At 35.6% G+C, this 24,995-nt stretch overlaps 1 protein-coding gene across 2 annotated transcripts in view; it reads right to left on the minus strand.

Annotated features, from left to right (window-relative positions):
- LOC128859538 (transmembrane protein 184B) overlaps positions 1-24,995 on the minus strand; it is a 54,302-nt gene continuing 29,307 nt past the window's right edge. Inside the window, exons 2-9 of one of the 2 annotated variants that reach the window (XM_054096439.1) lie at positions 17,275-17,542; positions 16,992-17,157; positions 16,661-16,919; positions 16,434-16,603; positions 16,203-16,369; positions 12,322-12,396; positions 12,171-12,255; positions 1-1,078 (exon numbers count right to left, since the gene is read on the minus strand). In XM_054096439.1, coding sequence (XP_053952414.1) covers positions 804-1,078; positions 12,171-12,255; positions 12,322-12,396; positions 16,203-16,369; positions 16,434-16,603; positions 16,661-16,919; positions 16,992-17,157; positions 17,275-17,541 — 1,464 coding nt within the window. In that variant the 5' untranslated portion in view covers position 17,542 and the 3' untranslated portion in view covers positions 1-803. Of the gene's footprint in view, positions 1,079-4,777; positions 11,404-12,170; positions 12,256-12,321; positions 12,397-16,202; positions 16,370-16,433; positions 16,604-16,660; positions 16,920-16,991; positions 17,158-17,274; positions 17,543-24,995 lie in introns of those variants that run through there. The other variant, XM_054096440.1, reaches the window with a different exon arrangement.

Genomic DNA, 24,995 nt, shown 5'->3' on the forward strand with positions numbered 1-24,995 from the left:
TTGAGCATCTTGGTATATATGTATTTATGTATCTAAATCTATTCGGATTATTTTATGCTGTTACATGCAAGCGTTATGTGAACAAAATTATAGTACCCATTGTATAAGTACACAAGTGCGCGCGGGTATGGTAATAATGTTAATAAAAACAATTTTGGGCATTTGTTGGTTTTGCTTCAGAGAAGCGTTCTATGTTTATTTTAAAGGATTTCATATTTTTGCTAGCATAATTATGTTACTAAATTTTTTTTACTTAAAATCAATCGAAGGCAGTTCAGTTCTGCATTTAGCAATAAATAAATACTGCATTTAGCAAAAAGTAAATACAAAAAAAAAATAATAACATAGCCTCATTGAATGAATATAGCGAGTTTTTGTGAAAGTAAAAAAATGTATGAAATCTTCTAATTAACAACTAGCGGATTTTACTGGCTTTTAAAGTTTTCTTATTTTATGCTAGTAATTGATTTGTACTGCTAATACTTTTGAAATAAATTTTAAATAAAAATAATTACCATAAAGCACCACAGTAGCATAATTAAAAATAATACTAAATTCGCTTCTGGCTTCTGATGCCAATTATTGTAGACTAAGCTTCTGACTTCAGAATGAAGCAGCAATAATAACGGAAATACATATATATTATATTAAACAAAGACACAACACAGCAAATTATGTCGCCAACACACGTCCAAAAACCAAAATTTGTTTTTCTTCAGTTTAATCTGTGAGTTTTTGTTGTATTTAAAAAGTGCTGTTAGGGCGGCTCGCTTCCATTACTCACTCTTCCTCACCTTCGACCTTTATTGGTACTCATCATCGCTGCTCAGCAGCATCGTTTTCTCATTGTAGTTCTGGCTGATGGTGGCGACCCGTTGACCGCCTGGCATGAATTTCCGTTGATTGCCCAAAGTTTTCGATGCAATACAGCTGCCAACACTGCCGCCGGGTGTGCCTGTGCTAGCGGTGCCCAAGCTGCCCATTGTGCCGGTATTACCTGCATTGCCGCCGTGATGTGTGGCACTCGGCTCGTCTGGGTCGTAGGAAGAGACTCGTATGCCACGTGAATTTTTCCCACCTAAATGAGAGTAGAAAAATATTCATAGACGCCGAAAAGTTCTAAGACTATAAAAATGTATGAGTGCAAAACTTAGCAAACGGAACAATACACAATAACTATTTTTGAATTAAAAAACTTTGCTATCACAGGTTAACCATTTTTTAGGAACATGCAATTTGGAGTTGTATTAATAAAACATAATCATTTACGTAAACCAAAAAATAAAGGTAGTGTTTAGTGTTAGAATTATTTTTACTTTGATAAACACGCTTTTAAAGGATTTTATAGCTCTTCTTTCGAAAAGTTCTCTTATTAACCCGCTACTTCTTCTCTAATGTTTTGTTATAATTATTTTGACTCTGAAGACCTAGTAATTATATAATAATTAAAATGACAAAAATTCTTCGTGTTTCGAAGTCCCATTCTTCTAATTATTTCCTTCTCCTCGAATAGATCTGTGTAGTTTTGAAAACTTGTAGCAAATCTCAGTCGTTGTCATACTCTGGTGAGATCCTAAAAAACTAGGAGTCGAATTGAGATGCGCTTTGTCTAGATGTAGAGAACAGGACTACTTGCCTTTGACAATTCCGTTCAGTATGGTCACACTATTAAATAGCGAAACTGACGACGCTCAATGGCAGCGACTGTTCAGCGCCAAGTCTTTTCTTTCGAATGAATTACCTCTTGCTTCTGTAAACAAATCAGTATAACCGTAGCCTTCATTCGCCGGATCTTCAACGAGTGTCTATAAACAGTTTTTCATTAAGTGTGTTATGATTTCTCCATGGCGTATCGACCATATTTAATGTGATATGATCTGTCACTTATTTTTTAATGTATTCCGTGATATTTACAATTTCATTATGGAAAAATATACGCCAATATAAAGTTTACAAATCACTTCATTTTATTATCACAAAATCGCACTCCAGTTGTAACTTTTCATGCCCTTTTTTCAGTTTATGGTCGTAATAATCGCCCACTCGTGCTCGCTCATCGAATTGTTGAAAATTTCGACCGTACCTTTTTTGCATAATGTTCAGGTGCCAATAGTCAACTTTTTATGGCCGAAATGGAGATGTTGACAACGTCTGGTGTCAACAAGACGGGCTACATGCCGCACAGCAATTTTAAACAATGGAATTATTACGGGGAAAGTTAGGCGATACGATTTGTTCAAAGAAATTGGCATTGAATGGTCTCCAAGAAATTGTTGCTTAAAACCATTGGCTATGTCTTCTGAGATTATTTGAAGTCATTTGTCATGCTATAAAAAACGATACTCAAAGCGTAAAGCCAACAAGGCGTATATTCGTGACACACGACCCGATTTATAGTAGTTGAAAAAGTGCTCGACAATTGGAGCTGGAATAAAAGTCTTCGAGACCTTTTTAATTATGTTATATAGAAAACTTAATTGTAGCGATTGTATTTCAAATTGAATAAAAAACTTAGGAACTTCCTCAACAAGTCTGTTGTGTGTGTGGTTCACGCTTAATAAAACACCTTTATAAGCAATGAATGCATATTCGTCTTCCTCAAACTGTTCTAGAGCTCTTTTCGGAAAAATTATTATCTCTAGTTGAGCGAAAGGTCTAAATATTATTGCACAAACTCAGTTTAAAACAAAAAAAGACTTCCTAAACTTTTCAAATTAGAGAATAGACAAAGTCTCATGCTTTGTAATGAGTCGTCGCAGCGTTTTGAAGCTGTTATCCAAAATACACCCATTCACTTCGTTTATTGCGGAAAATGTAGAAAATAAAAGAAAACAGCAGAAATTGTTGTTGTTGTGATAGTCTTACTAAGTTCTGCCTAGGTAGGAGTCCCAATAAGTGTTGGATTCGGGATAGATCCAAAAATCTATTTTTTCGACGGGTTCGGACTATAGGGGATGACAGAGGAATTGATTTCAGAGAGCATATGAAGAGATGTTTATTACGTTTATTTACGTTAACGAAAATCAGGAGCTTTAATGGCATATCGATAAAGACACCAATGTGATTCCTTTAAAATGTATTGATCAATGAAGAGCTGTAACAAAATAAAGTTTCGTCACATTGAATTGAAGCGCCGTTTTCTTAAATAAATATAACTTTATATAAAACATTTTTAATCCCACAGTTGACATATTGACCAGCTGTGGTAATGCTGAAGAGAATATTCTTTGCTATTTGTTCCCCTCCTTCTTTTGAAGTTTTGAAATTCTCCTTGACTTTTCGGGCTATTAAGTCATATTGTCCCAGGATAATAGTTCAGTATCAGATTTCAAAATGATGAGCACACAACACTTTACAAATATTTTAAAAATCGGGAATATCTCTTACCACCATCTTAAACTCCCGACCCCCGAATGCCGTTATCTGAGTCCAACCACCAGCCTTGTAGACGAAGAGATGAGACCCCCGTTCTTTTTGCTCCACTCCTACAGACACTACAGCCTGAGCCATCTCCCTGCTGAGTCAGGCACCATCTCTTCGACTACACGAAAGAGATCCAGAACTAAACAGGACTGCAACTACTGGATCGGACAGTATACAGACATACATTAACCCTTTGCGCTCGAGTGGCGACTCTCACTCGCCACGATGTTTCATGCAGCAACTCGAACAGCGAGTGAGAGGCGACAGTGTTTGTTAAGACTATATATCTTTATATCCAGTTCATAGAAGCTCACTGTTGGTTTATGAGTAAAGATATTAAGCTAATGTAAAGGAAATTTCCTGGATTTTGGTATAAAACGAATAACAATTTTACCGCTATTTTCCAAAAATGCTTTGTAAAAAAATTATTCATAATAAAAACTAAAATTTAGAATATAAAGTAAGTGGAATAATATTTATAAATTCATCACAAAATAACAACATTCAAGTTAAAAACTTTATTAATTATATTAGTAATCCAGTTGAAGAATTCTTTTTTTAACATAAATATAAAAAGATATAATTTTATAAGTTTTAGTTTTCTGTTTCTGTATGGGATAGCTCTCTATATGGCAGTCCAATTTCCTTCTATTGTATATGTGTAAACACCTGTAGCTCTATTTTTGAACTCTCTTGAATAGTTTACGGTAAAATGTAAATATCCAACTTGATCAAGGCCAAAATATGTCTTCCATGTATCGGTTTAAAATATAACGTTTTCGTATGTTAATCTGTATATAAATTCATTGCATGCTACCTATAAGACACTCATAATATATGCGCAAAATCGTCTCGAGTTGCTGCTCCACCCAAACGAAAAAGTCGTCGAGCGCAAAGGGTTAAAAGACACTCAAGAGTTTCAGCTGCTTCGTAAGCCCCGCGCAATTTTGGCTCAATTATGATCTGCATACTGTAGCAGGTTAAACTCCAACTTATAGAGAATCGACCCCGACATACTCAATGTATGTCCGACATATGAAGGTACTCCGCATGATACTAACCACCTATTCGGATGCTCTTTTTAAACCCACTCACCTAACACCCCTCTCCCTTTGGACCCAACCTGTCGAAACAGCATGTTTATGATTCCTTGAACTACCGTTAGACGATGATGATCAGTTACTACAGCACACTGGCAGGGCTTAACGAAGTGATACAACAACAACAGCGAAGGAAAGCAAGATAGTAAATAAATATGTAAATTGCTTAACAAATACAATAAAAATTCAACCTTTCTTAAGCACACACTTTTATTTAAAACTTTCTAATAAAAATTCGTACAATATTTTTATTTCAAATTTATTATTTTTTAATACGCAATTTTATAAATAAACTTCCATTCATTGTAGCAAATAATTTGTAGTATAATTAAAAAAATTCGCATGCGCATTGTAAAAGACTATCACATAAAAAGCTAAAAAAATATTTTGTTGGTTTTAAGAGAAAAAAAACAATACATACAATAAATTGCAAAAACATTTAAATTCAAAAAAAAGGGGTGAGCAAAGTTTCTGCGTTTTAGTCTTTGTTCGTGTTTTGAAAGCAAAATAAAAAAATAGCAAATAATTTAAAATTGAAAAGTCAAAAAATGGTAAGGCTATAAATATTAAAATAATGGAATAATAATTTGTTTTTTTTTTTTATTGTTAATAGCTTTACTTTGGAGCAAGGTAAAAAATTAGTTTAAACAAGCAGTTGTTTTGAAAGTTAATTTTTTTAATGAAAGTTGATTTTGAAAATAGATTGGTTACGAAAATCAAAAACGCAAACGACATACATACATACATTTATATATAAAAACAATGTATGCACATATGTATGTACATCAACAGATAATAATAAGAAATTTTGCAAATTGCATGATTTAAAAAACCCTAAACTAGTAAATTTCCAGACCAGGCGCCGTAAAAGGAAACGTGTTGTGTTTCGAAAATTTAAAGACAGCGCCTATTTAAATCTAAGAAATGCTTAAAATGCAAAAGTATGTATGTATACAGGTATATTATTTAGATATAGAAAAGCACACAAGAATTTCAATTTCATCAATGGGGAACCTAGACAAGATAATCGACTTTTCCACAACATTTAGACTAAACAATTTTATATGCATGCAGCCAGCAATTCGGCAGTAAATATATAAAGAATAAGCCGACTTTAAAAACAGCAAATTTCTAACCCCTAAAAGAATGTGCACCTCAATTTCATACACAAACAGATTAAACAAAAAAATAAGTGTCGGGAAATTCGACTGATTGCCGCCAAGAATCCTACATATTGTATTGTATGCTATTCAAGGAATTAGTAGTGCAACAGCTCATAAAATTTACAACGTTTACCCTTAGTTTTGTTTCGCATCGTTGCACTTTGATATACGGTGCGTATGTGTGTTGTTCATTAAAACAAAACTAAGAGTACAGTTGCAAAGAAAACTAAAGAAATGCGAGAAATGTTTTTTTATCAAATAATCAAAGCGAGAATTAATAGTTAAGCTATCAGAATTCATACGTCACGTACGAACCCTTTAGCTGGTGTGCGAAACCCACACCAGGCATAAAACATCAAATGATAGATAAAGCCTTTTTTTGGCAAAGCTCCTCATAAAAATACGATAACCTTGGATTCGAGATAGATCCAAGAAACTGTTTCTTCGACGGGCTCGGAGGATAGGGAATGACAGAGGAATTGATATCAGAGAGCATATGAAGAAATGTTTATTACAGAGCAGGGATAACTTCCCGTTCGGCGACGACATAGAGCTGTAGGTTCTTACATTTGTATAAAAACATTAAGGCGCACACCACGAATTTGAGGAGAAGCTGGGCCAAACACCTAGTGAAGGATGTACTCGCGCATACGTGCCACTAGGTAGGTATAATTACTATGGCGGGAAACCTAAAACTTTGAACATCACTGTCGGACACAACTGGGATAGTACGCAGAATAATTCACAATAATTCGAAAGCGAAAGATTCCAGGCGGTTCTTCTTTTGATGCAGAAATATGATAATTATGGTATAATCGTGCGTTTCGTGCACTGTCATTGGTCCTATCCATGGTAAAATTCCTTAAATGTGCTCTAAGGACGTTAAAATTCTTTAATCCTATCCCTTTCAATAAATCTCATTTGGTTTTGATTAACTTAAAGTCTCTGGGGAGTAGAAGATCTATACTCTCACTATCTTTTGTTTTTAGAGTAATTAAAGGATACATTGATAGTTAATGCCTACTACGGAGCATTCACTTTCATATCTCTACTAGATCTCTACGCAACAGTCATCAATTTCATCTTAAATTTCTCAATACGAATTATGCGCGTAATGCTCCATTACTCGCGCTCTAAGATAATTCAATGAGATCTCGAGTTCTAATCCGGTTGACTTTTCGGTGTCAGAGAATGAATTTTATAAATTTCTAAACTTTTTTTAATTATTAATTTATTTATTTAACTATCTGGTGTAATTAAGTTCATATTAGCTCCAAGTGATCTGTAAAAACTATAATTATAAATATTTTAGACTTGAAACAAACGAAAACGAAATATTATGGCCGAGTACGCGTTTCCATGGAAAAATCCGTGAAATGAGCATTTTCGAAAGGAATTAAAATTTACTATTTTCTAGACTTTATATCATTCAATTATGCAATTTCATTGTTATGACTCAAAGGCCCTACTATTTTTTTGAACACAGTTGTAAATATAAGTGAATTTATTTTAAAAAATTTGTTTTGGTTACAAGGTGTAGGTTAGATTAGCCTGAACCCCATCTTGCAACTAAAGTTGCAACACCAGTTTAATGAGGTATAACCATACACACTAGCAGCGAATCTTACTCGATAACTTTCTTGTTACTTTCACACGCAAATGTTTCGTCAAGTTAATCGAATAGAAAGATCTAATCTCTACTTGAAAAGGGTCAACAACATAATAAACTAATTAAAATTGTTTGAAATAAGTATTTATTATTCACAAATGTTATTTGCAACGAAATGAAGAAACGAAGAAATACCAAACCTGAAAATTATCGAATGGATTTACTTACTTCTAATGCCTCCAATTCCTTTAAACTCTGAACAACTTCAATAACCCCAATGCCTGAAAGGACTGGTATGGAGGTGTCGCTTTGGTGGCATAGCCCTGTGATGACTAACAATTAGTAAACCTTTGTGGATTACCTCAATAATGATCTCGGCTTCATTTCGATACATATTTTTTTTAGATCATCGTACAAGTTAAGTACTTTTACTAGTACAGTTAAGTAAAAACTAAAATAACATGACAGTTAGGTTTAACGCACTAGACAGGCCAAATTCAATTATGGTTACAGGGCTGGCTGAATTGCGGTCTGGGCAGCAGGTTGAACTTCTATAGGGTGGGACAAATAAGACCTACTAATGTTAAGCACAAATAACTTACTTTTTTTTGACATATTTACTTTTCTCTTTTTGTAGGTTATAATTGAATTGTTGGAAATTTATTATGGAACCCTACAGTACAACGCGTTAAAATTTCCGAGTTTTTCTATTCTTACACAATTAGCCCCACAAATTGATTTTTTAAATAATGTTTTGATGTCGGATGAAGCGCATTTCCATTTAAATGGCTATGTCAACAAACAAAATTGTAGATTGTGGGGCTCTGAAAATCCCAGGGCAACACACCAACATCAGTTGCACCCATCTAAATGTACTGTTTGGTGCGATGTTATGGCCACTAGAGTTATCGGTCCATATTTCTTCGAAAATGAGGATGAAACTCCGGAATCGATTTCAGGAGCTTCTTACAGAACATTGATTGAAAACTTTTTGCGACCAATGGCGGAGCAGTATCTTAATTTGTGGTTTCAACAAGATGGAGCAACTGCGCATACTGCTATGCAGTAGTCTTTAGGCATTAGGTCTTATTTGGCCCACCCTGTACTTATCTAAAGTCGACCACGATATTCTCAATATAAAGGGTGATTTTTTAGCTATTATCTTTTTAAACAGTTGGTTTAAACTGCTGACGTTGCGTGTTTTGTTTCACTGCCAAATATCTTCAGTTTGGTCTATAATTTAACCATGAACGTCTTACAAACGTACAACTCTTGCAAATCATGGAATTTTATTATAAAAATGCGTGTTCTGTTAAGAAAGTTTAAAGTCGAAAAATTGTGTTCAGCGACGAAGCTCATTTTTGGATCAATGGGTACGTAAATCAGCCAGAAGAATTGCAAGAGCTACCAATATATCCAGAAAAGGTAACAGTTTGGTGCGGTTTATGGGCTGGAGGTATCATTGGACCGTACTTCTTCAGTGATGCTGCGAATCGTAACATAACTGTGAATAGTGAGCGCTACCGTGAAATGATATCCAACTTTTTTCCCCCAAAATGCAAGAGATTGACTTGCATGACATGTGGTTTCAGCAAGACGGTGCGACATGCCACACAGCACGCGTAGCACTGGACTTGTTGAGAGGCCAGTTCGGTGAACATTTTATTTCACGATCGGGACCTATCAATTGGCCACCCAGATCGTGCGATATAACGCCTTTAGATTATTGTTTGTGGGTCTATGTTAAAGCTCATGTCTATTCAGACAAGCCTACTTCAATTAATGCATTGGAAGACAACATTAAAGCATTTATATGTGAGATACCGGCCGAAACATTGGAAAGAGTGTGCCAAAATTGTACTAAGCGGATGGACCATTTGAAGCGCAGTCGCGGTCAACATTTGCATGAAATAATCTTCAAACATTAAATTATATGGACTGTACTATCGATTTAAGGGGTTATACGCAGTTATGACTTTCAAAAAAAATCGATTTTTTAATTGCATTTTTGTAATGTACATATATTCAAAAGTATACGCACGAAATTTGAAGTAGATCTAAGCAATACTTTCGGAGTTATACCTAAATATGTAGAGATGCCTCGGCACGTTTTAAGGTAGGTATTGAAACTTTAAACGTGTTTTTTTTCAAAACGGCATTTTTCAAGTCGGTGTACACGATATCTCGAAAACGGCTTGTTTGATCGGTCAACCGTTTTAACTCAATCTTTAAAGATACATTTTCTAGTAATTAATCGTTCCTTTTGTAAATCTGATACTTATTTTCCATTTTATAATCAATTTACGGCCAAATTTTAACGTAAAAATCGAAATCATTTCTTTTAAAAGCTGCCATTTTGTGAAAATTCACTATTTTGATTAGCCGAACGATTAATTACTAGATAATCTAATATATTATTATTATAACAAAATTTGTTTGGTTTTTTGATTTCAGATAATCCAATCCTGAGTTACGATGTACACCGTAAATCGTCTTTTTTTAAAGGAGGTTCCAGAAATCGCCTGCAGCGCGCTCTATAATCAACATTTTCATAAATAAAAAATTTTGTTACGTTCTTGAAGGATGCTTTTATAACCGCCAAAAATTTTCAAATTAAAATATTCTGAAGTTTCTTCAGGATAAATCCTTGACAACCCGTCTTTTATTTGCTTCATAACTGCGTATAACCCCTTACAAAAAGATTCATGAATTTTTCTTAATTTTATGTGTGTTCTTTTGAAAAACTTTCCTATAGCTCTTAAAAAATCCCCCTTTATATGAAGGTACCTCGCACGCCCTCTCAATCACACTCACCTAACGCTGCACGCAACCTGTCGAAACAGCACGCTTCCTAGGGCGACCTTTAGATGAGTTAGACGATGACGATAGGTAACAATACCGCACTAGCAGAGCCTACAACAACAACATAGCACGAAAGTTATCTAAAATACATATCTATATACGTTCCATCGACAGTCAGCGCTACTCTATTGGAACCACCCAGATTTATACCCATCCATAACCAGGACGGATATCTGTCATTTTTTAGAGAATGCAGCTGAAGAGATAGTGCTTGCCCCAATATAAATCCGTCTCATAGATGCGAATGTTGCTTACTTTGACAGTAATTCCCAAAAATGTTGTTTATTGTTTATGAAAAACACAACAAAAATAAGCTATTTTCTAAAAAATGGTTGATTAAAAACTAGTATTTAACTATATAACAGGCGTGGATAAATTAAAATACGCTACAAATTATTTTGTAATGTAATAAAATAAGCTATCAGCAGGGAAACAGGCAAAATATATGTATAAAAATTTAATTGCATATAAAAGATAAAATAAAATAACAAGAATTCAAATAAAGCAGAAGTAAAGAAAAGATGATTCAGTGTTATAGCATTGAAAACAGAAATTTCAATTACTTTATGTTTGGCAAAGATGATCGGTTGGAACAGGAATGTGTTGGGAGAATTTCCTAGTGTACTTAATTCAACGCTTAAGGCGTCTTAAAAACTGTTATCAAGTATTTTGTATTAAATTTTTCTCAATATAAAGAAAAACGAAATTCTTTTTGCGCAGGTGTATTATACTTTGAGCTACTAAGGTTGCGTGTTTTTGCTGCACTGCAATTAGTCAGCACTCGTACAAACTTACAAATATAAACTAAAAAAAAATGTATTTAAACCAATTAAACTGAATACTCATACCTCCTCCTCAATACAGACAGTTGCATGTATATGATTATGTACTATTTTCAATATAAACTTAAAAGCTATGCAAGTTTTCACTTTTAATTTACTGTTTTATTATAATTGTCGCTTTTAGACGTTTTTGTTTTGCAATTTATATGTATGTAGATATAAGTGTTTGTATAAGGCAATTTTGGTATGCAAACGCACTTTGCAAAGGCATTTTGTCAACATAACAGCACTATGGAAAAAATATATCGCTTTAGAATTAATTTCGTTTCATTATTTTATAATAAGTAAGTACTAATTTTTCATCCTTTTTCAACGCTCTCACAACATTATGTGTCTTCCGTTCAGCTCATTAGCACAATGCCATTCATTTTAAAGTTTCTCATAACGCTGAGACGAGGTAACTTCTGTAAAAAGAATAGAAGAGAAAAGAAACAAATTTGAAGAAACCTAACAAGGCGCCAAAATAAAAAAATATTTATTGAAAACAAAACGTAAAAACCGAAACCCAAATAATAAAATAAAAACAAAAAAATGTTATTTAATACAAACGCATTGGACAAGTGGACCTTATGCGTGCGATTTTAGGTAATAGTTGGTAAATAGATGGAAGTGCGAGGGTAAGAATGGAAAAAAGTGTAATTGGTTTTAAACCATGTAAGATACATCGGATTTGATTATCCAATACCTAAACACTACTAACTAACCAAAGCGAGCGCGCTTGGGAACAGTTTTTGAATAAACAAATAGATAATAAACACAGAAATATTACATAGAGAACAGCACAGGAATAAAAGACGAGTTTGAAGCAACGTTAATTGAGTATGAATTATGATATGATATGATGGTAGTGTTGTTAAATGATTTTGCTATTGAGTTTGTAGCAGGCAAAGCAAAAAGCACAATAATTACAAGCATGATGCATATTAAACATGCATATATGAATTAGACGTATTCACAAGGGTGTCGCAGTTTCCGTATTTTCGTACATCGTAAACTTTCGCAAGGTAGCGTATAAATCATATTACAAATTTTCACGCAATTAAAAAGTAATTGGTTGTGGTTTTAATTCCACTAAATATTTATTTAATCGTTAAAAACTTGACGTCATACGACAATGCGGCACTTACGATGCCTTGTGAACCACCTAAATAAGTGTCGGAAAAGTACTTACCGGAACTGTACTGCGTATACTGTTGGTATTGTGGATGGAAATTGTGTATAGCATCTGTCATAATATCCTTGGGATTCATAGTTTCCTAAAAACGGGCAGATATTTAAATTATATTTGTTTTAAATAAAGAATGTATGCGATTTTAATATACTTTAAGACTGCTTGAAATCGACTGCATGGTTACAGAGCGGCCTTGGCCATCAGCAATACAGCTACGCGCGTAAACCTGAAAGGAAAGAGAGTAAATGCTTGGAAAACAACTTTATTTAACCAGTTAACTGTGTTTGACGAGTATACTCGTCATGGAAAGGTGGCAAAATTATTTGTCTTCTCATGACAAAAAGTAGTTACCATTGGGTATTTAAATTGTAATTGTAAAAAATTAAACATTTTCTTAAATTTCAAGCTGTTTGGAAGAATTTAAGATCAGAACAAAAAATAAAAAATAAAAATTTGTTATAAACTCATGCGTCTCCGCATACAACGGCAGAAACAGCGTATTAGTTCGCTTACCGAATAAGCGATTTATTGGTATTTAATGACCACTTATTATGAGGTGAGTATAAAATGTACCAAAAAGTATCAGTGGACACCTCATGTGTCAGTGGTTCTTATCAAGTGAGCGCAGTGCAACGTTAGAATTTCTAGTGCGTAAATGTCATAAACGGAAAACGAAATTGACACAGCAATATCTTTTTCAACGATTCTCAACGATCATCAAAGCCCTCACCATTTCGCCACCAACTATAAAAATTCCAATACATATCAAACAAAAAATGCAACAAAAAAGGAAACTCCGTAAAAAGTGGCAAACTACTAAACATCCTGAAAATAAGGCAAAATTTAACAAATCTACAACTGTATAAAAACATTATTAAAAAAAAATAAAAATGACAACCTCAGATTTCATTTGAAAAATCTGAACAGTAAAAAAGCACCGAGCTACATCTAGTAAATGGTAAAATCCTAAAAGAACTACCTGATGCAGCAATTACATACATAGACGACAAATATTCAACGGCATATTAAGGGCACAATACTTCCCACGCCTCTGGAAAGTTGCACAAATAACGGCAATCTCCAAACAAGTTAAAAATGCATCGCAAATGACATCATATCGCCCTATCAGTCTGTTGCCCATTTCTTCAAAAGTGCTTGAAAAACTATTCTTTGCCAGATTAAACAAAATACAAACAAGCCATCAATTTGGATTTAGACGACAGCATTCAACTGTGCAGCAAGTCCACAGAATTATAAACAAAATATTAGATGACCTGGTTCTGTGTAGCTGTCTACCTAGATATTGCAAAAGCTTTTGACAGGGTGTGGCATAAAGGACTACTACATAAGCTCAGCGAAATATTACCACGGAATCACTTCACCAATCTCAATAGTGACCTGGAAAACCGACATTTTTTTATAAAGTTTGAAGACGAATGCTCAAGCATGATGCAAATGACAGCGGGCGAGCCTCAAGGTAGTATCCTGGCGCCTCTGTTGTACCTGATATTCAGCGCAGATATACCGATCCCAATAACATTTGTGGATGACAAGGTCTTAATGGCATCAGATAAAATAGAAAAAAAAAAAACTACTGTTATCCTTCAACAAACCATAAATGGCACTGCAAAAAGGCTCGATAAATGGGGAATAGAAGTCCACAAAGATAAAACGGTGCAAGCCTAAGAACCATAAAATGACGATAAAAAACAATGAAATAAAAAATCCTTCCTAGTGCAAAGTATCTCGGTACAACTATATGGTAGATGTAAAACTAAATTGGAAAAAACATATAAAAAATAAACGAAATGGAATAAAAAATAAGTTCAGACAACTACAGGGTCCGGCATTCGAAGTGTAACCAACTTCAGACCGCTTGCGCAGCTGATGCACAGGCATAAGCTATCTGTAAGTTGGCTAAATGACAGTGCAGAGTATCTATTATAAGCGCGCGGAAGCATTTTGTTGAAAGTAAACGCGAAAAAAAAATCAGTAATGGATTTAAAGCGTAATAGTGTGATTGCATTATATTTGGCTGGAAAATCACAACCAGCGAATGTAAATAAAGTTTATGTTTATCACACCATTACTCGTTACAATGATAGGTAGCATCGCGAAACGTCATGGAGGTCACGTGAAATGGTTCAAAAAGTGAAGAAGCGACTTGAGCCAAATCCCCGACGAAGTGCCAATCAAATGGCGAAAGAACTGAAAATACCTGACCGTAGCATCCGCCGCATACTGAACAAGCAAGCCCTACAAAATCCAAAATGCGCATGATCTCACACCAAAGCAGCAAGAAGTCAGACTTGAGTGAGCGGAGGAGTTACTTCGCTGGGTATAAAGCGGTCAATTTCCGAATATTATGCTTTCTGATGGGAGTATTTTTGGAATTGAGCAATTCGTAAACTCCCAAAACAATAGGGTTTATTTGACCGACCGTTCATACGAGAATTTGAGTCATCGATTGGACACCAGGAGGCAGCACCAGCCACAGGTACGGGTTTGGACCGCTGTACCGCAGATGGGCGCTCTCCAATCGTTGTCATCGAGCCTGACGTCAAGGTAAATCCGAAATATTATCGGGAAAGTATTCTGAAGGTTGCAAACAAACACTTCACAAAGCTCGAGTGAACCAAGAATGGCTAAAAAACAACGATCCAAACTTCATAACGTCCACACAATGGCTCTCAAATTCACCAGAGGGGAATCCGCGGGATTATGGTATTTGGGCCATTTTATAAAGCAAGGTCCGAACTAAAAGATTCACCAGTCTCGAGGCGCTGAAAAAAGCCATTGTCCGCGATTGGGCCTAAATACTGCGAGTCACATTCGGGCAGCTGGTCATATTGAGCAAAAGCAAATTTATTCGTTCGTTCGTTTTGTATATTATTTTCACACATTTTAAATTTAATAAAAATTAATTCTCCAAACAAAATGTTTGGCCTTTTTATTTGGTTACACTTCGCGTGCCGCTCCAGAAACGTACACAAATAATTAAAATTCAATACCACCAAAATGGTGACACATTTGTGGACATTTTCGATTATAATAATAATTTGAAAGTTAGGTTTTTTGCCAAAAATGTGATAACGTTGAACGATTTTTTTAGCTTATTATTGTGTTCATACAACTTTGTAATCTTCCCCATTATAAAACGCCATAAAAAAAGCTTTACTATTTACCAATCATTTTTATGGCAATTCTAATTCGGTCTCGCATCGCGCACATTTTAGTAAAATTTAATTTTGGCGAAAATATATAATTATTATTAAAAAAACTCCTTTCTCTAGCTATAGCGTTTAAAAAAAGTGGCCATGTTTTTGTTCGATCTCAATAATATTTATGACGGAACTAAATGCGATGAAGCAATACGTGTTTTAAGTTTGAGCGAGATTCATTAAGCCGTTATCGAGATAATACAAGTATTTCCCAAAAATGCGTGTGGCACCGCTAATTTTCCAACATTTTGCTCTCCCCGTATTTATTTTTTTGGATTTATCACTTTTGAAAATTACCGTTATATGAGAGATGTATGTGGTTATTGACCGATTTCAACATTTTTAATACCAAACTACCCTGAACAAAGAGTACTACGCGCATTAAATATTAAACAAAAAGGCCGAATCTAATGGGCGAGAAAAAAGAAAATACAAGTATAAAGCAAATAAAAGAAAAACAAGAATACTAAATATTTGCCACGCTCCAATGCCTATCGCAATTTCATATTATACTTGTACTCGTATGCTCCCATTCAATTTTCTCTCTACACACGCCCGTTTTCACACTTTCTACGATACAAGCGAACGTGTGCAATAGTCAAAGTGTTAATTGCTCGTGAATTATCATTATTTCACGCTTATCTTATCAACTGTGCAACTGGCAATGGCATGAGAAGTAAAATATTTGTAGATACCAACTGGTATATGTAGGTTGAAAAATGTCGATATTACTCATAAACATTTACTATTTTCCAAAGAGCACTAATTACTAAAACAAAGTACACAAAATAAAACCAATATTTTAACTTACCTGATATGGGAATGCATAACGCAACGCAATAGCAGCGAATAGCATTTCAATGCAAATGAAAAAATTCTGATAGCCCGCCGAAACCGTACCAGCTGAGGTGACAGTGCCAGCACTGTCCACAATCGGCGAGATGACCTTGGCCTTTTCCAAAATGGCCAACATCACACCTGTTGTTGACGAAAGCAAATAATTACTAAGCAATACAAATTTAAAAGAAATTGAATGACTCACCTTGCCAAAATGATAAGAAAATTACCGATTTGATTGTACAAAATTTCAGAACAGGTTCAAATGGTGTTAGCAAATCACGCGTAGCAAAATAGAATAAATATAGACCGTAGAGGGCAAGTGTGACGGATATATTGTAGATAACTGTGATATAAATGTAACCGCCGTTGGCGCTGAAATCGTAAATATTTAATTGGTTGTACATACTCGAATTATGATAAGAAATTTACCTCCAATCGCCGTCGTGGTAATGACCAAAGGCTTGCAGGAATATAATAATAAAAGCCACAAGCGGTTTCACCAAGCAGAATTGCAAGGTGGCCTGCTTGCAGAAGCGCAGGAAACCGATGGTATATGTTTTGCCTTTTAGGCAGCAGGTGCCATACAGACACGAGCTCTTAATGGGTTTGCCACGTATCTCGGACATTATGTTGCCCTCGCCACCCAGGTACTCGTAGCAGAGCGACAGGAAGCTGTAGATGACGAAAGCTAAAGGAAAATATTAGAAAAAATATTTTTCAAATTACAAATCCAATTTAAAAAATAAAGCAGCTGGGTAACCTTCATAACAATCGCGCACGGTAAAGAAATACACGTATACGTTATCTGAATTGAAGAAAAATAAACTGATCCACGAGTATGTCGCATACATGGGCACAATAAATAGGATGCGCACTATCCAACGTTGTTCCTGTGGATTTGTGTACCAACGCAAGTGCTGATAAATCTATTAGTGAATGAAAGTGAAAGAGAGAGAGAGAGAGAGAGAGAGAGAGAGAAATGAGAGAAAACATGAAATGTTAATTAAATTTGTTATTTTCAAATAAATTTGCTATCCACCCACCTGTTGGCATGTGATGAAAAGGGCCGCCCACACGAATACGGTCGCAAGTCCTTGGGCGGTCTTTGTCTGCAGGAAGATACCATCACCGACGTGGCTGAGAGGATCAATGGGCGACGACATTGGTTTGGCTTGTACAATGAAATTCGGTTTTATGGTAGTTGATTCGGTCATCGTCGATACGGCGGCTGCGACTGCGGCTGCTGCTGTGCCATTCGGTTCAATGAAGCTTGCTGTACTGGGCGCTGTGCTACTCACAACGCTGCTCATACTGTGAGTAAACCGTTAAAACGTAAATTAATGAATGAAGCCAGGGCAACACATGACGAAGAAAAATATTAGAGAATGGAAATTTTAAAAATTAGTATATTTCATATGTGGGCTCATATTTAAATAACAGTACTCATATATTGGTGATTTGATATAATGGCGGCCGCCGTTTGCGAATAGGTTGGTGCGTGGCTACTATGGAAATGCGCAGGTTGTAAACCCCGGGCATGAAGCAACAAATGATAAGTTGAAAAGTTGTTTCTAAAGCAGTCGCCGCTGGGCAGACATACGAGAAACATCCGATTGCATTTCTGCCGTGAAAAAATATCTGCCGGTCGGAGACGCCGTAAAACTGCAGGTCTCTCCATTTGTGGAAAAACTTATGAATGACAAACGAGAAGAAGAGCTCTGTCAAATACCCGAAAAAAAAAGGTGTACGCGCCACTTGTTTGAATGGGATAAATGTATATAAGGCTGGCACAATTCGTACCTTTAAGAGATACTTGTTTATGGTTTAAACTTATTTTCAATATCTCTACTGGTCGCGGAGAAGTGGACCAAAGCCTGGTACCGAAGGACCATTTTCATTTCATAAACCGTCAGGAAAGGAAAATTACTGGTGTCAAACGAAAACAGTTTGAGGAAGCTATGGTCCAGACATAAAATATTTTTAATGGGGTTGCCATTTATATACCAACTACATGAAAAAATTAAAACTATTTAAATTTTCTGATTTATTTCCAATTCATCTTTAACCTTCTTCATTCTTAGTACCGTTGCCATCAGTTTTAATTTATCCTGTAGCTTTTGAATTCGTTGAATCTTTCTGCCACTGCATAAATTGTCACTCAAAGTCGGCAACTATGCCAAAAATTATGCATCGATGCACTTATTCAAAATGGAAAATCAAAAGGAGACCAAATACCGCTTGATTTCAAACGACGGTTTTCCATCTTGCTTTCTCTCAAGGTCAATAACTTTAAATGTGCGGATTAAATCTAGAAAATTCGTGTTTTCGCAGTGGGAAAGCGCAAGGGTAGGCAAATTTTTTTGTAGTAGCGGTCGCACCGCAGCAGGTAATGGCAAACCTCCGAATAAAACTGGAACAAAATCAAAAACCACAAATGGGAGGAGAAGAAGCTCCGTCAAACACCCGTAAAACGTGTGTAAGGGCCAACTATATATATACACAAAGTGAAGTCCAAAATAAACAAGACTGAGCTAAAATAGAAACAACAGGAACTTTGTAATTTCGAGTTTATTTTTTCAAAATAGTCCCCTCTTGATACACTGCTTTGCGCGATCTAAAAGTTTTTCGAAACAGTTTTTCAGGTCATTGACCGGAATTTCCTTCAAGATGTCGGGACAAGTCTTTTGGATGACCTCTACGGACGCAAAACGCTTTCCTTTAATGACCAAATGCAATTTCCCGAATAGGGAGGAGACACAGGAAACCATATCAGGCGAATACGGTGAGTGGTTGGTGGTTAAAATGCGATTTCTAGTCAAAAAATCAGTCAGAAAAGTGGATCGATGAGATAGTGCATTATCACGCAATATGCGCTAGCTTTCACCTTCGTGGTATTCAGAGCGAGTTGCCATGCAACAAACGCTTTAAAACGCCAAGATAGAAAACTCATTGACGGCTTGGCCCGTTGGCACGAACTCCTTGTGGACAATTCCCTTGGAATCGTACAAACAAATGAGCATCGACTCAATTTTTAACTTCCCCAAACGCAATTTTTTGGATGGTTGCTCGTCTGGGGCCTTCCATTCGGCACTTAGTTTCAGGTGTATGTTGGAAACACGTTTCATCACCAGTTATAATGTTATACAGGAAGATCTTGTCTTTTCTCCCTTCTTCAATGAGGTCTTTGTTTAATTCTGAGCAATTTTTGGTCCTCAGTTAACTTGTGCGGAATAAAACGTGCACAGACCTTTTGAAAGCCCAAACAATCAGTTAAAATGCGATAAATCGATGTTTTGGCGATATTCAACTCCTATTCCATGAATTTCAACGATATTTCGGTTCATTTTTGATAAATTTACGAAAAATTTCGATGGAGTTTTCGGTGATTACTGATTTTGGGCGGCCCGTATGTTCATTGCAATTTATGTCCTCACCCCCATATCTGAAACGTGTAAACCACTCATGAACTCTGGCACAAGATAGACTATCATCACCACACACTTTTTTCATTAATTCAAATGTTTCGGTAAACGTTTTACCGATTGATACTCGTATTAGCTCTTTGTTCGAAACTCATTTTTGTACCGATGACACAAACAAGCTGACACTTTAGACGCCATAACTTGAATCACTTGAAGTCAGCTCGGGATGTAACTTCGAACGATCTAACTCGTTAAAAAGATCGCGCCATCATCGCCAGTCTTGTTTATTTTGGACTTCTCCTTGTATATATTTAGGTATATAGTTAAATGTTGCATGCTTCAAACGAACAAATTTATTTGTTTTTACTGAAGACGGAAAAACAAGAAACATTGTCTTATCATGAAGCAGTTTATTGAGGTTTTTCCTGGCGTTATCAGCGCTAAATTTAAAATATTTTACATATTGCAGCCTAGCAATGTACGCTGAGTGAATTTTCTTTGAAAACTTTATTCAAGCATGATACAATATATACTCCATGATCAAAAAGTACCAGGTTGACTGTTTTCTTCGATTGCCAAGGCGTAGTGCACCATGAGTACCTTCCATCGGGCCAGACAGTCAATAGATGCATGATGATAACGCGCCATCGCACCGAGCCCAAATTGTGCTGGATTTTTTGACCAAATACCTAGTAAATACCATCGTGCAAGCGCTGTATTCACCTGATATGGCCACGTGCGACTTCTTTTTGTTTCCCCAAGTTGAAGTTACTACTTTGTGGAGAAGAATGCGACGAAGGAGAATGCGACGAAGGAGCTGAAGGCTATCCCTTCGTCGGCCTACCATGAGAGCATGGAGGGCTGGGTTAAACGTTGGCAGACGGGTCATATTTTGAAGGAGAAAAAAAATTTGCCTGAAATTTAACTCCGCTTTGTTTTATTTAAACATTCCCGGTACTTTCTGATCATAGGGTATATAAATATATATTAATTTTTACGATGCAAAAGCCGAGTGCATGAACGTATGAGAGAATTTTATTATACGAAGAAATATGCCATCATCATAATTTACTTGTTTTCAATCGAAACAAATTTTCTACAAAAGCTTCTATTTATTTCTAGTTATATTAGTTCAAAAATAATCTCTATTTTCTAATATTGAACTGATATGTCATTCATACAAAGATGCCCCACTGTAAGTATCTGTGTAATACAAAAATTAAAAAACAAACACACAAAACATCGAAACGACAAATATACATAGTTGCTTTTATAGGTACATACATACATATACATATGTATGTATACGTGCACTGTCCTATCATGAGCGTTATTAATCATTTAAGTCCCAGGAGCTATTGAAATAACACTGTCGAATAATCCCAAACAGCGCAACCACGCTTTCTCTAAATGAGTTTATGTCGAAAAATGGCAATACCAACAAATAATTTTATTTTGTAATATATTATTGTATTATTAACCCGCCATTTTAACACACTGTTTTAACCCGCCGTCCATCGCGCGGAGCTTTCATATTCAAAAAAAAGTTTGCATATTTTTCTACGAATTGGCTTACGGGCCAGCCTATAGCTTCACGTGATGCTATGCTTTTAATATTCTGTGTAGTTTCGCTCAATTATTTAGTCAGTATTATTAAAGGCAGTCGTTTTAAATTTCATAGAATACTTTTTCGCTCCACGCGACGTTTTATGTTACATCGTTCCTTCCTCATCTACTGCTGTTTTAGGAGAAGAGCTCGCATTTTGCGATGGTCAGAAGGGAAAACTATGACGAAAAATTGATGGCTTCGATGGTGGCAATGAAAGTTTCCAGACAGTTACTTTCAACTTAGAATAACAACAAGGTTGTAAATACATCTGCGCATATGAAAACTTTCAGAAATGATTGAATTTTAGAATCTTACTAAAGGTGGCGTTGACGTTGTCGGTAGACTGAAATCTTACTATTCAGTATCCCGCTCCCGATGGCAACTCTATTTTTTTCAATGCTCGATATTGATTGTATAAACGCTTATTAATATTTGACACTTTACATATGCAAAAGAATATAAAAAGCAAGCATTTCATTAAGGTTGCAGGCAGAGTTGATGCTAAGCTGGAGATCGAATTGCTTGCGTTGTGGGCAAGCTGGCGAGTGTTCACACTGGAAGACGAACAAGATGTAATAACTATTGGATTCGTCTTTAGATGAGCAATTGTTTCTAAATGAAACCTTTTTTTTTAAAGATAAAACTAAAAGAAAAAAAATCAATTCACGAAATAAATTTGATTGGAGAATTTCACCACTTGCATGAGGGCTTATGGCAAGATGAACAGAAAATTTTCTGACATTTTGACAAAAATTGAGCCATATATTGAAAAACAATTGAAAAGTTTCAATAAACTTCGATCATGGCCGTTGAAAGAGTGTTTTTAACTTTAAGGTAGATATCCAAATGGAAAATTTTTACTTATTTGGTCACTGCTTTTGGGATAGTTGGCGGAAGGAGAAGAGTGTAACACCTTAAACCACATAAAAGCAGAATACAAACTTTAAGAAAAGTAAACCTTCCCCCATGCGACCCCTGGGAACCCATTTGAAAATGAGACAGAAACCCAATCGCATTTTTATTATTCCAAGATAGTTTATTTTGATTAATTAAATAGTGATCAATAAATTTTTAAAAGTAACTCGCGTTTATTTCATAGTTGCGTACAATTAGTTGAAATGTAAGTACAGTAGAGCGCCGATTATCCGAAACAATTGGTGCAGAGGGTGTTCGGATAATCGATTTTTCGGATAAACGAACATTTGCGAAATTCCAGTTCTTTGTTGAGGGTAGGGTAATAAAACATGTCATTGGATTAGGAATACATAAATGTAATGTATGCTTTTTAATGATACACTAGAGTGCAGTACATATTATGAATAGTCACATTTAAGTAGGAATTGCACACACGGTACATAAATACATATGTCTAAACATTTTTTAACAGTACAAAACTAATCTAAAAAGAAGTCGAACATATTTGTTTGCTTAAGTTTTTAGACTCGTTTTTTTGCCGCCAAATCTCTTAGGCGTTTTAAAGACTGCACAGAATCGCATTCGCTAACCATTTAATAGCAGTCTCAAATCATTTAAAGCCTTCTTCATTGGACGGACATTTTTCAGCTGAGACGATGTCATCACTAGTTTCGTCTTCATCGCCGTTATATCATCGCTATTATATCGTCGTCTATCAACAACTTGTAGCCAGGATCATCCTCGTCAAATTCTAGCCATTCATGCACTTTTCTTGGTCACATTCTTCAAATCATGAAACCTCTTTCATCAACTCAACCATTTCTGAAACAAAGTTTTCATTTGTTGGTTCTTCAGATGTAAGGCTAGCTCCGGATTCAACTGCTGGGCAAAGCTTATTCCAGGATTTCTTTAGAGTAAAAGCTTTGACATAAGCCCACACTTCTGCTGCCATGTTAACAGCATCCTTCAAGTTAATACCTTTGTAGATTTCAAGAATTGTTTTATCTTCCTCTTGGCCGATTAGTACACTACCAAGCAACGCTTTTCTGTTGTAACGTTGGAAGGCTTCGATCACCCCCTGGTCCATAGGTTGAACGACTGAGGTAACATTGGGTGGCAAAAAAATCACCTTCAATTTTCCATCTTCTCTCTCAAGTAAAAGGTTTGAGGGATGACTTGGAAAATTATCAATTACTAATAAAACATTTCCAGTGTCTCCAGTTTCTATCCGATGTTTTTTAACCTCTGAAATGAATACAGCGTCATACCACTCGATAAATACTTGAGTGTCCATCCTGAAATTAATGAGAGATTGCCCAAACAAAACTGTCGGCGTCGAATGCGCGTTCGTTTCGCGGCACGATAACACCACCGACGCTGTAATATTTAGGAACTGCGATACTAACTTAAATTCATAAAGCGCGTGACAGAAAGCAAGTATGTACATATGTGCAACGCTGTCAATACCTATGAATCATCTTCTAAATATAACATGATATCGATGAAGACACGGAAAATGCCAGAATCATGACGTTCCCCTGCGTCGCTCTCTGAGTAATTTCTATTAAACGTTTCTATTTCATTTTTTCATACTTTTTTTATTCTTTATATCCGAAAAAAGCGTCATGTTTCCTTTTGGTTAACCGACGTTTCGGATGACCGGCTTTCGGATAATCGACGCTCTACTGTAATTCACTCCAGCAAGCGATTTGTCTTTGAAAACAGTAGCGCACAGTTTCAAGCTGAGCGCTTGCGCAACGTCTTCATATTTGCCTTTGTCTTCGCTTGTAGTGTAATGAATTTCATATGTTTCTACTGCACAAACAGCTTCGCCTTCGCTTCCACGCTGTCTGCAACCTAAGTTTTTGTCATTTTCGCTATCTGAAATTGATCTTACTTGTTGAAGCACAATTTAAACATTGGCTCGGGATTTGCGGTTTCTCATTCAATGTTTTACACAATACACTCACGAGCAAGGAAATATCTCAGAACCACAACAAAAAAGCGTAGATGTGATTTCTGTCCTCGGAATTGAGACAAAAAAGTGCAAAAAATCTATTTTCATGAAATACGTAGAGTAAAAATGTTCAATTTTAGCCATGGAATTTGTATATTTGTTTTTGCTTTTAATTTCAATTTGAGGTCATAAAAGGCCCTACGCAATGGATAATTGTAGTGAAAAGTAGCGCAACGGAGAGCGGGGAGAAGCTGTGTGATGTACTTGCTTTAGCAAATCTAATCTTCGGTAAATCTTCAACAATCGGTAGCGCATCGTTAGTTATCTACAATGTTCGAAATGTGATGGGTTTTCCCGACATAAAATCTAACGAGCGCAATCAAATGAAACGGTTAAGAAAGGTTAAAGATAGACCCACATTTGTTACACATTTTGTTCGGTTGACTCCCTTTTGTTGGATTTATGGTGTTAAAGTAGGTGCAGGCATTGTGGTATACCTACAATACTGCCAAAATCAATCGATAGCATTCCACAAGTAATTGACTTATATGTATAGATCTGTAAATGAAGAAGGAATGTGTCACTGGATAAGGAGTGACATAATCCCAATTATTAACTTTGGAACCTTGTAAAAATTGTTTAATAACTGATTTACAAATAACCAGCAACTCCGGGAAAATTTATCCAAAATGTAATATTAATAAATAAGTGACGAACACACCTCAACTAGAGAAGATATTATATGTACTTCTAATCTACAATTTATAAACTGTATCACTTTGATAAGAGGAACATAACGTAACGATAATAACCAACAGCAACTGCATTTAGCTAGCACACATAAAACTTAAACGAGGAATT

Source organism: Anastrepha ludens, chromosome 4 (assembly GCF_028408465.1).
Source record: "Anastrepha ludens isolate Willacy chromosome 4, idAnaLude1.1, whole genome shotgun sequence".
NCBI classification, from domain to species: Eukaryota; Metazoa; Arthropoda; class Insecta; order Diptera; family Tephritidae; genus Anastrepha; species Anastrepha ludens.